Raw genomic sequence first — 12,609 nt, forward strand, 5'->3', positions numbered from 1 at the left:
GGGGGCTGAAGCCCGGAGTACTCCCCAGCGGCCCCGGGCCCACCCCTGCCCCGCTGCCGAGGGCAGGAGCGAGGGCCTGCCTGCCTGGGTCGCCTGCGCTGACTGAGGAGGTGACTTGGACGCACCATTATCCCGTGAATCATCCCGTCGTCATTTGTCAAGGCTAGGAGAGAAGGAAGAGGGAGAGAGGGGGGAAAAAGCCCGCACGCAGCTCATGTGGCGGTGTAGTCCTGCCTGATCTACCTGGCACCGCTGGTGCTGCTGCTGCCGCCGCTGCTGCCAGGGATCTGCTGCCATCTCTGGTCTCCCGCTGGCTCCTCTGGTACAGCCCCGGCTCCACTTGCCTCTGGATATTTCTCCTCAGCCGGCCGTCTTACCCGCTGCACTTCGGGCACCTCTTTTTCGTAGGGGACGTGGAAGTTGCTGCCTCCGACATTGACACCGGTTTTGCTTCTTGAAGATCTCCGGCAGGCTGTTCTTGGTGGTGGTTTTTTGTTGGTTTTTTTTTTTTTTAAGTTGATATTAAGCCATTTAGGGTTACGTCAAGATGTCCAGCAGCGTTCCAGCTGATATGGTAAGTCTTTTACTCCTTATTTAACAGTGTTATTACGGGATAACATTTATTTTGGCCTGTTTTGGCAGAGAAGATGGAAAGAAGAGGGGCTTGGGAATTAAAAACAAACAAACGAAAGGTCTCGGTTACATATTTAAGGAACAAAAAGTTGCCAGTTAATACCCCCCCACCCTAGATGCTGGTTCTGCTTCGCTTTTTGGTAGTGGAGTGAGAAATCTGCAGCATCGCCTCCTGTGTAGCGAGGCAAGCGGGGATGTCTGCTTTCTCTTACCCGTGGCAGTTCATATATGACTGCTCTGGCTTATTTCGTGTATCAGTGCTGCCCAGCTCTGCCGAGCATTTTTGAGGGACAGAGGAATACGATGTAGAGCATTCAGAATTATTTACTCGAGCCGTTTTTCTGATTTTCCTTTCTAAACTATCTGAAATTTAGTCTCACCCTTCTTCCTTTTCTTCTCCCAAACTTCGCCTGTTTATTACTGACGCTTTGTCTTCCGATGTGGATGGGAAGTTAATCTCTTCACTTGCTGCCGGGTCAAGAACGAGAGAAAAATTCTTGTGCCCTTATTTACATGGCGAGGTCCTTTGTGCACTAGCTGCAATCTGGACATTTTTCAAGGGCACTCCTAGTACTTCTTATGGCGGTCTGTACTTCAGCCTGTGCTACATTTAAAATAGGAAGATATAGCAGGGCACGAATCAGGTCGGCTAGGTAATCTTTCAGCACGACTTTCCCCATTTGTATATATTTCTATAAGTCGCTTAATTGGGAGGGAAAAAAAAAGTCGTGGCTGCAGTTTGGTATGTTAGGTCTTTATTCTTACGGCAGAGTATTTTCACGTATCTTCCCACGACTGTTCATATTTAAATGTACTTTTTTTTTCTGAAAGCAGCAGGCTTGTCCATGCTTTTTTCTACCTTTCAGGATGAAGTTCTGTTTTGCGAGTAAAACCTGCCCCGGTAGTGATAACAATGAAACCGAGTAACCCTTGTTTCAGCCATCGATATACAATAAATGGTGCATATGTATGGCAAATGGGCTAGTGAAATAATGCTGTCCTTTAATTGCTTACTTTCAGTGCTTCGTGCACAGCTTTTCTACAGCAGTCAAAATGAGTGAATTCTGCCAAAAAAGCAGAGACAGTGAGATACAGAGGATGATCAAATATGATTTTAAGTTCACCATTTTTTTTTTTCCTTTTCATTTTTCCCCCCTCTACCTTTCTCAAATACTATAAATAAATCTTGCTCCCTGGAAGAAAGAGATGATGAGGAGAGCATTGCCTCTGACTTTAAATCCTTTCAACTCTCAGTTTTCATGTATTTCTTTTTAGGGTCTCTCTGGCAGTTAGAGTATCCTGAACCTCCTCTTTACATGTGCCTGTCTAGCATTGTATCACATAAATCCTCTCCTTAGCTGTGGAGGGTGAGATGCAAATCTTCTGGTGCTGCTTTTTGAATTGCCTGGAGGAGTCTCTTGTCAGGAAGATGAAGCACTCCTCCTCTTCCCTCTCACCTCGGGCTCCGTACACCACCACCTCTGCTGTTTCTAGGTCCTGCCTGGGAATCCTGCTTCCCCTAGGCTTGCGATGTCTGACATCTGACATTTTTTTGCAAAATATACGAATTTTAAGATGGGTAAAATACTATTTTGTTTCTGTGAAAACTATTTCCTTCTGTTGTTATGACATAATGAGAATATCACTGACAGGAATAGCTAGGCCTAGCGATGCTCTGTTTCTTCAAATCAGGAAGAAGCTTGTTATACATAGTGATGTTTAAATACTGAGTCATTACAAAAACATGTGAATGAAGATATTACCCATGTCGGTAAAATTTAACTGAATAAATAGACATATTCAGGTCTGTCTTAGGTTAGATAATTTTGTTGAGTTTCTGCATTATTAGCTGCAGTTTCTCTTTGAAAGTTTGAAGTCTGTTGTAGAAATACAGCTAATATTGCTCTGTAAAACAAAGAGCACTTGAAAACCCATTTTGGGTCTCCTTTTGTCACCATCCTTCTTATTTCAAAGGAGCTTGTTCAGGAAAGAAAATGGGATTGTTATTTGATTGCTCTTTAAAGAGGAGCACTTACCAGACTGTCACCTTGTTTATATATGTTTTTATTTAGTGTAGGGTTTTGCAGTTTGCATTTCTCTTATCCACCCACTGTGTAATTTGCATTTACAAAAAAATGATTTCCCATTTCTGTAGGAGTTGGCATCAGTGTGATGGAGTGTCATATTACGAAGACTCCATCACACTCAGTAAAGCTGCTGTGAATTACTTAAGTCTTGTAATAATTATGTTTCAAACTTTATGAACCAACCCTCTCATGACAATAATAAAACTATTACAGTCTCAGCTTCTTAAAAATGTGTTAATTTGTCTTCCTGTCCGACCTTTGGGAAGAATCTGCTATACATAAATTCATAGTAAATTATCCAATCTTTAGTAGGCTTTGTACTTGTATGTAGGCATAATTTGATCCAGCCTCCTTTTCTCTGACATTTAGTTGACTTCTTTCCAGAACTACAGCAGATTTTACCAGCTAGCCATTTCAACATCACTTCTTAAATAATTAACACAGTACTTTATCATTTGCATTCCACTAATAAATTGGATAGTGACAAACCACATTCCGGCTACTGTAAGTTTGTGGTGCATTATTCCTTAGCAATGTGTGTGCTACTTGCAGGTTAAAACTCCACTCCTGGAATGAAACCTGTTAATATTCACCTCTCTGCTTGATTAGTTTCATTAACTTCATTAGGACTAGATAGGTATGTGGCAGTGCTTGAACATTATACTGCATATCTAGGGCCTAATTTTGTTTATTTTTTCACATTAGCGCTGGCAATTGTAGTGGCAACGGGGCATCTGAATATGTTCAGTAATTTCATCAGGTAATTTATCAGTTTTGCCGTTTGGTAGCAGCTAGAGTTTGACTCTGAATAACTGCAGGGCTGTTAGCAAATTGTATTTCTTTTGCAATAATAAGGAGACATGAGCTGCTTTATAGACTTGTGAAGTTAATCACACTGGATCTTTTTTTTTTTTTGAGGGGGGTCGTTTGTTTTTTGAGTGGACCAAATTAAAATGGTTTGGTATTTGTTTAAACACTGTAGCTGACTCTCTTAAAAGAAGCTATGAAAAGCCTATGCTTAGTCTAGAAGTTATTACTCAATGGAATAATCCCTTTTATTTCAGTGGAGTTATCACAAGTGTCTGAGAAGCTGTGTCTCTGTATTCTGTGTGCCTACAGTACTTCTTACAGTTGTATTTCTTCAGGGATCTTACAGATTCACAGTAACAGGCCTGCACGACTGAAAAATATTATGGTGTCTGCAGTTTCCTGTATTGGTGGTTTTTATGTAGGTACAAAAAGGCTCTGCCAACACTTTCTTCCTGGGCAGTTCTTTGCATGTCCTCTAGGATATCAAGTTCTGTTTCTGTCTGAGTAGTAATGGAGAGTTGTACTTTTGGCCCATAGTGGGGGTTTTTGTTTGTTTGTTTAGGATTTGGGGTTTTTTTTGCATTTGATAAACAGCAGAACACTGAAATCTATCAGTTAAAGGCTTTCTATTTTAGCTGTTATTTAGTACAGCTATTGAATCCAAATGCTATACTTAAGAGATGGTATGGGAAAGATTATTTTAAATAAAACTGAATGTTTGGTGTGAGAGATTTGCAGGTATGCAGGAGATTGGGGTCTGTGGTCTACAGCACTGATATAGATGGACAAGGTTAGAAAGGGGGCAATGGGTGGAAGAAGAGTAACAAATAGAAACCCTGCTCAGTTCATGTCTTATTAGTGGAAATTTGTGTGCACATGGTTTTTTTGGGAAATTTAGTATAGAATGGTGATGAATAGCTTAACATATATAAGGACTTTCTTTTTAATACATATTAATAGAGACTGCCAGGGGAAAAGGATGGACTGTAACCCATGCTGCATCAGTAGGAGAATGCTGGCATCCAACAATATGATTCTGACAGGAGGGACTCAAAGGTGTAGCTGGTTGTATGGCAGCTGAGTTTTGTTGTCCATCATTCAGTTTAAACATTTAAGAATAATAAGTGCAGTAATGCTTTATTCTCTCGTAGCATTTTAATGTATTGGAACAAAATATAAGAATTCATGCATTTCTGTTCTTCTATCTTAACTGCTTTTCCTTTTGCCTTCAGTAGATCCTTTCTCGTGGTTTTGAAAATTATTGCAGCCTTTGTGCATATAGTCATAAGTTAGTCCCTTAAGGTTTTTTTAATAAGAAAGGTCTGATTATTTCTCTGCATTTTTACACCCACATGTGGAAAGTTCTAATGTATTACATTCAGAGATAAAAATAGCTTATCAGTTTTTCCTGTATGGATATTTTTTGCTTCCTTTTTTTTTATTTTCGCTGTTATTATTCACTGATAGTAACAGGTGTATCCTAACTTTTATCAACTTCAGTGATTAGTTTTTTATTTTTTTTTTTTTGCTTCTTTTTGGAGAAGGACTTGGTGGGATCTGTGTTAGAGAAGCTTGAAGAAGCTCCTTCCTGACTCCCTATATATTGAACCAGCCTCTGTAGCATATTGCAGTGTGTGTCTTGTAATAAGATGAAGAACCTCCTCTGCTATCTGCAGCAGTGGCCAGGGATAAACTTGTCAAAGCTGATGTTAAATATATATATGTGGGTATACTTCAAAATGTTTTTTATTTACCACTTCCCTCACCTCTCCACATTTTTTTTATTCTTCCACAGATTAAAACATGTCTCACTTATTTGCCTGAAAACCAAAAAGAAATATCTTAAGTTATGGCTGGCATTTTTATATATGACACTGTAATGGAAATTCCTCAGCATCCTAACACAGTAAACATATTTTGAAACAATGCTAGCATGTCCTTCATCTCATTTTCTTTGGGGATGACCAGTTGTGAGCTGTGGATGAGATAATGATTGATATTTATGCTGGGCCTTGGTGCAGCACTGTACTTAAGATGGAAGTGTAGGCTGACAGTGTAAATTGTTTCTTCCTTCCTGCCACCTAGCCTTGTTGTTGTTACCTGAATTGGGGTGTCTCTACTTTTGTTGTCCAATTCCATGAAATACTGGAGGGGATGTGTAGCGAAGGACATTTAACTCCTCCCTTGTCAGGAATGCTGGGAAGCCAGCAGTAGCTGCTGGCAGGTTTCAGCAGGGCTGAGAGACAAAAAAACAAATGCTGAGTGTCTGCATGTGATCACCTCTACAGCAGGGACGTTAAATTCTGCATGTTAAAAAATTGCCAGACACCATCTGTGGGAACTGGACAGCTCAGTCAGGACCTGAATGGGGACAAATTGCACCTCTCAGATATGGAATTAGGGACAGCTTCAGGTACTGGTAATCTGTATTTCACCTTGGAGCTTGTGATGGCTGTTTGTGTGTATCTAAACTTAAATTTTAGCTCGTTCAAAGCCCATAACTCTCTTCCTTGGCTTGGCTTAGGGCTGTAGCAGGAAATTAGCCTGTCTGAATATAGTCCTTGCAGCAGATGTGGTAAGCAATATTTTTATGATACTGTAAACAGAATTACTAAGGGCATGCTTTTCTGTTTCTTGACTGAGAGTTCTTCTCAAGTACAACTTCTGTGAATGCTGAAAGCCATGGTCATGGTATATGCAGTATGTGGGATTTACTTGTTTTGTTTTTCTGGTCAGTCAGGTTTGTTTCTCAGTAAAAGTCAGAATGTAAACTTTTGGTGATGGCTCTATATGTGCTTATGCAATACTGAGCAGAATGGAGAGCTCTGTTCTGACTCAGCCTGTGAGTGCTACTCTAGCTTGCAGGAATCCAGAAATATCTGGAATGTGACTAATCATTCTTGTGGCTTTATGTAAAAGAGATAGTACAGTTTATTTTCAGTCTTTTCTTTGTACAGTATTGGATCCACTAACTACATTTTTCCTCATTCTAGCTATGGTGAAAGGCAGAGCTGCTGATCAATACTCTTTTCCACATTGTCTAGTTTTACAGCAATTAATTGAGCCTACTGAAGTAGCAAGCCTTCCCTGCCACAGTTTTGTATGTGTAAACTTTAGCTTACCATAATTATTAAAGGGATATGATTGAGTACAGTGCTTTCATTTTAGAAGGAAAATGAGCAGTGTCAATAAGAAATATTTCAATAAGAAATTTTAATGTCATTGTTCTCATGTCAAATCTGAACTCCAAAACCTTCATCAGTTTTAATGTAATTTAGAGGTCTATCTTTTGAATTTCAGTTATTGCTAAAAATTACCCTGTAAATTCTGCTAGGACTGCCTTCAATTTTTGGCAGCTTCTGCTACTGCTTTAAGATGTTCTGCAACATATGTATGACTGCAACATTTTTTCACTTGGTATACCTCCAGACAAATTTAAATTCACAGATGTACCACCAAGTGTTACAAGCAATGATAGTGAGGAAATACTGGTGCAAGAATGAAGACTCAACACCCTGCAAGAATTGTTAAAAAAAAAAGAACAACAAAAAACGTTGCAGAGACATCAGCTGAGGTTCTGCAGATAGCATTATGCACTTCAATACTATGGTTTTTTTAATCTGAAAAGAAATTTGAAGGGGGAGAGAAGTTGCTAAACAGGCTTTCTAAGAATGCAGAGAAAATTATTTGGGAGTTCTGTTTATTTTTGAGAGCAACACTTATAGAAAAGGTTAAGACCTTCTCACTTGTAGTCTGCTAGGTCTCGAAAGTATAGTTCTGCAGAAATACTTAAATGTTGTTGCAGCTGACTACTTTTATGTATTTGTGGAAATTTGGTGTATTTTGGAGTCATTGCCTGGGATTGTGTTTAGCTCCTTAACAGAGGATACATTTGTTGCTGCTTGTATACCATCCACAGTGAAGGCCCTGTCTCAGTTTCTAGTAAGACTCTGGGAGTATGTTGAAATCTGATCAAAAAAATTGTTGTATGTACTTTCGACAGATAGAAACTTTGTGTAAAATGAAGATTTGGCAGATTACACAGCTGTGACACCGCCATCAACATCTTGTAGTTTTTACCACTTTCTGTAAAGAAATTTGAAAGTAGCTTGCCAGGGCAGGATGACATTTGTGGGTTTGTTTTGTTTTTTTACTTAAAATTATTTGGGAGATTCAGTTTAGAGTTAAATGGAAAGTTTGTGGTAGAGTTTAGCTGAGACTTTGTTCCATGATACTGTTGTTATGGAGACAGAAACAAGCAAGAAACTTCTTGAGTTTTATGTATCCCATATAAATTAACCAAGGAAAAACAGAGGTCCTGCCTAGGAGTTTGGTAGGTTTTTTCCTGCTACTAAAAAATGAATCGGTGCCGTAGTGGAATGTAGTTTACCAGAATGGTGCTTGATGCTCATAGTAGGGATGCAATCTGGAAATGTTTGTTTTGGTGTCTACCTACTGTGACAGTTTCAGGCTCTCTTGAGAGCTGGCGCAGACTGGGGTTCAGGCTAATCTGATTTATGGCAATGGCTTGGACCACTGCTAGGAACAAAGGTGGATTTATCCCGGAGTGCTCTTTAGCTGCAACTGGGGAACTGGATTTTAATCTGTGAATCTATTGGCATTTTGGATGGGAATGAAAGTTTAGCTCCTTTTTTACGTGAGATTGTGTTTTTGGTGGGGTTTTTTTTGTGTTTTTTTTAAGTGTAGTCCTGAGCTCTTCTGGAAGCTTTTCTGTGGTCTTCATTATGGAATATTCAGTGTTTCATGTTGTGTAAGAAATTCTCTCAAGCACTTGATGAAAGTGTTTTACAAATTTCAAAATAAACACAGGGAAACGAAATGTGTTTTTCTTTCAGAGATTAAAAAGAACAATGTGTTTAATCTCAAAAAGAAGAGTACTTCAAAGTCATATACTGTAGCATTGGTTGGTATCTCCTCAGTTGAGTTATATGGTGGTGCTTTGTGGTCTGGCAGAGATCCACATTACTGTAATCTGTTTCTGATACTTAACCTATATTCTGGATGGTACTGCTTCATCTGTCTCCAGAATCTGACATATGTTTTTAATATAGAGAAGTAATGGAATAGTGATAAAATAGTGAAGTGTAGCGTTAGTCAAAAGTCTTTCATAGCTGGGGTGTAAATTTAAGATACTCTTCTTAAAGGTAGATTAGTGGCAATCTACATGTGAGTATATGTGGCATATGCTAGTAAGCCTCAGGAAAGTTATTATAAATTATATTAATATAAAATCTTTCATCTAAGATAGTAGCCTTTTCAGTATTTCTTTTAATATTAAATACTGTCTGACACTTTTAAGACATGGTTATCTTTTATATACTATAAGGGACTGACTTTGTATGCTTTTAAAGCCTGAAATGCCTAGTTGCAGCATTTTATATATGTTTTTTTAATTATAGAATTCATGTTAGTATGGGCAGTGGCATGAACATCAAAATGAACTTAATTCTTGGAATAGTATTCTGTGGTTGTATTTGATGCACACCATGTTACTTGGGGCGTATTCAATCTGAATATTTATGACATTTTGCCTGTGAATGAATGTACTTTTAATCTGTGTAAAGGAGTTACACATCATAGCAGCTGATAGTGAAAGCTTAGTTCTTGCTTCTGAATCCAAGTTATTGATTTGTGATGGAAACAAACTTCATTGGACTCGCATGTTTTAGCAATTTATTCTTTGTGTACTTGTATGGCTATTTTTAAAAATAAACCCCGAACTTTCAGAAAGCTTTATTAAAAGATTTTAAGTGAGGGGACTAAATCTCCATTCCATAACTGCATATCATTCAGTAATAATGAAATTAAAATGAAATTGCACAGGAAATTAATAACTTCCAATACCCATATTAAAGCACTTAAGTGGTGATGAGGATGTATTTCTGTATGTTTATAAGAATAATTAAAAAGCTCTTCTCTCAATAGATTTGTATGCTCTCTCTTACGAGGACTTCCTGAGTTTTCACTTGTGTTAATTTTGTGGATTTTAACTGTTGGACTGCAATGTCCTATATTAAGCAGAACTAATTGTGGTGCAGCATCATGTGTGTGCTGTAGCTGCCCCCTGGTAGTTGCTGCAGGTAAATCCCTGCCGGAGGTCAGCCGTGCATTGGTCAGTGTGGTTGGGTCACTGGAATCTGTGGTTTAGCTGTTCCTGTGAACATCTAAGGACATGCATTGCTTTCCCTGTTACACAAAGGTCATGATAATATTTCTTGGAGTCATTCTAGTTTGACTGTATCTCTGGTCAGGAACTCTGTGAGGTGGAGTTTGTCCCACATGTTGCCTTTGGCTGTAAAAATATATAGGGATTGTTTGACTTGAATATTCAAAGCTTTGTACCAAAATGTGTTGTAATGTGTTTTCTTCATGCAAGAAGAAAATCTGTTTTAAAAACCACCTTTAAAATTTAAAGATGTGATAAGTATTTTATGTGAGTGTCAGCTCTGCTAGTTCACTTCAAGCTCAAGTACAAAGGAAGGGAAGCTCTTATCTCAAAACAAACAAACAAACAAACAAAAAACAACCTTAAAAAGACGCTAGTGAGTATTTCTAGTTGTCTAGACACAAGACCAGGGTTTTAAGGTACAATATGTCAGATCTGGCACCAAGAGAACAGCTTGTTACTGAGAAATTTGAGTTTGTCTTGAGGATCTCATTTTCCTAACTAATAGCAAGACTACTACAGTCTGTTATTAAAGAGAAACTCCAACTGTGTTTGATTTCTGTCTACTTATCGCCTCTGGCCAGTATAGTTTCATATGAATCAGGATTTCATGTAAATCTGGAAATGAGTAATACTTTTTTCCTAAATTGCATATATTTAAAATTATTTGGAGGTTTGAAATATCCACGGCAGTGGGTGCAATGCTAGATAAGCTGTAAGAGGGGTTGTGATGAGGGCTCCAGTGAAGGTGGCAGTGGGTATTTGCAGAGCTGTTTTAGCTTGGAGATGGTGGCCTTTGAATTGTGTTTCTTCTGACTAAGGACTTGGAAAGATTTTAGTGGGGAATCGATGAAGTTTTGGTGGGGATGGACTCCAGGGCTGCAGTTGTATCTTTCCCTGAATTGACTATGAAGAGTGTAAAATGTCTCTATAAAGAGGCCGGCACCTCTAAGCTGAGGTGGTCTTTTTCAATAGAGATTTGTGGCTTTTAAGCGAATACAGTTTATCTTGTATTTTTTGGCACTGTGAGCATTGGTATATGTACCATAGCACTATTTATGTAATACTTAGAAAACTCACATGAAGAGGGAACTTTTTCACTTGTAAAATGAAATACAAAGCCAGTCATAAATACCTGAATTAGGACTGTTTGACAATATTTATCCATCCTGTGCTATAAATGCATAATTTTCTCTTCTGCCGGAACCGCATGCTTTCTCCCCTTTCCCCCCTCTTGTTATTCAGCATCTCCTCATTGTTCAGAGACAGGATCAGTGCTTTACCTTCCTTACCGTCTTAATGAAATCTTGAGCCTTCCTGTGATACTAGTCTCCTTAACAAGTAGCAAAAATAAACTTAATAACTTAATAAAAATCCCTTTATTTTTGGAAGATCTGTGAGAGGAGAGGTTATCAAAAACTGGATATTGTGGAATGTAATTTCACTTAAAGAAGCTCATACTGGATAGCTCTGCAGCAGAGTGGCAGAGAATGAGAGAATGAAGTCCTACCGTTTGAACTGCAGTCAGAAATGAAACTCAAACCAGATCAAGATATTTTTTTATTAATGACGTTGTATGTTTTAGTCAAATTTTGTTGCAGTTTGTCTGGCCAGCTCTGCTCTGGTGCATCTTCAGTGCTTGTCAGCTTTGGATGCTCAGAGTAGTCATAGTGCACGACTGTACCAACATTTCAGTTAAGCTAATATGCTCTTTGCTGACGTGAAGGTGTTATTCCAGAAGTCTTGTTGTGGACAGTGAGTTTATTAAAATGATGCAAAAGTAAGTCAAATATTTATATCTTGATAGATTCTCTCAAGAACATTTGGAGAAAGGTTGTACCTATATTCATTAATGAGTTGGAAGAAGCCAGTTTTGAGGCTAATGTTTTAGGGGAAGCTGGTTTTCGTACCAGCTTTGTTGTGGGACTATGTTAGTAGTTTTTTTCTACTCTTCTTACTGATTGAGAATTACACGATTTTGCTGAATATTTCTGTTGATCTTTCAAAGAAACTAAAATTCTGAGCACTTTATTATCAAATGTTGACTTTATGTAGCTGTCAGTTTTCATGTTCCTGCTTTTCAAATAGCATGCTATCAGTTTGAATCTGAAGCAATTTCAGGTGAAGAAGACAAATCCACAGCAGTTTCCGACGTTCAAGGATGTGGGGATTTAGTTTTATTCTTAAATTATCTCCCTCCAATTCTGTATTTATTTTTTTATGAAATAAAATGTAGGAAGGACAGCTTTTCCTAGCCATAGAGCACAGAATGATTATCAGTCAGTGCCTTTATCTACAAATGTGCTGCTTGGTAAATTTCAAACTCAGCTTAAAAAAAAACACAACAAGGCAAGTACCAAAGTGAATAATTCAGAATGCTGATTAGTGCCAGATAAGGTGGAGTGAAGGTAAGTAGTTTCCTGCCTTTTATAGTTGATTTGACTGCTGCATCCCAGTCCTGACTTGATGCTGAAGTGAGTGTCCCAGGTTATGAATTTTATTTATAATGAACATGTGGTTAGGAGGTGATTTTGTTCTCCTTTGTTGTTCTCTTCTGAAGAAAATACAAACCTCTTTGTTTTATCTTTTAGTTCTTAGTACATAGATATGAAGACCAGAGGGAAAGAAGATTGGTGTAGTTAGTGCCTCTAATAACGCAGATTCAAAAATATTTTTTTTCCTTTTACTAGACATTGTTTTGCAGGAGATATGGAAGACAGAGAATTATACTTGAATAACCACAGCATTTTCTGCAGTCTTTTGTATCACATAATAGATTTTCTAATAAAACCAGATTGCAACATGTTCCAAAAAATGGAATACATTTTTCTTAAGGAAGAACTATAGCTTTTTGCTATGGGAGTTTGAAATTTCCTATACAAAAATCACTCA

General features: G+C 38.1%; 1 protein-coding gene across 1 annotated transcript in view; it reads left to right on the forward strand.

Moving 5' to 3' along the window:
• The first annotated feature begins 547 nt into the window (after positions 1-547).
• The window catches only part of UBL3 (ubiquitin-like 3), a 54,954-nt gene continuing 42,892 nt past the window's right edge, over positions 548-12,609 (forward strand). Inside the window, exon 1 of the mRNA XM_010194282.1 lies at positions 548-574. Within this exon, the coding sequence (XP_010192584.1) occupies positions 548-574 (27 nt within the window). The remainder of the gene's footprint in view (positions 575-12,609) is intronic.

Source organism: Mesitornis unicolor, unplaced genomic scaffold (assembly GCF_000695765.1).
Source record: "Mesitornis unicolor isolate BGI_N332 unplaced genomic scaffold, ASM69576v1 scaffold6761, whole genome shotgun sequence".
NCBI lineage: Eukaryota > Metazoa > Chordata > Aves > Mesitornithiformes > Mesitornithidae > Mesitornis > Mesitornis unicolor.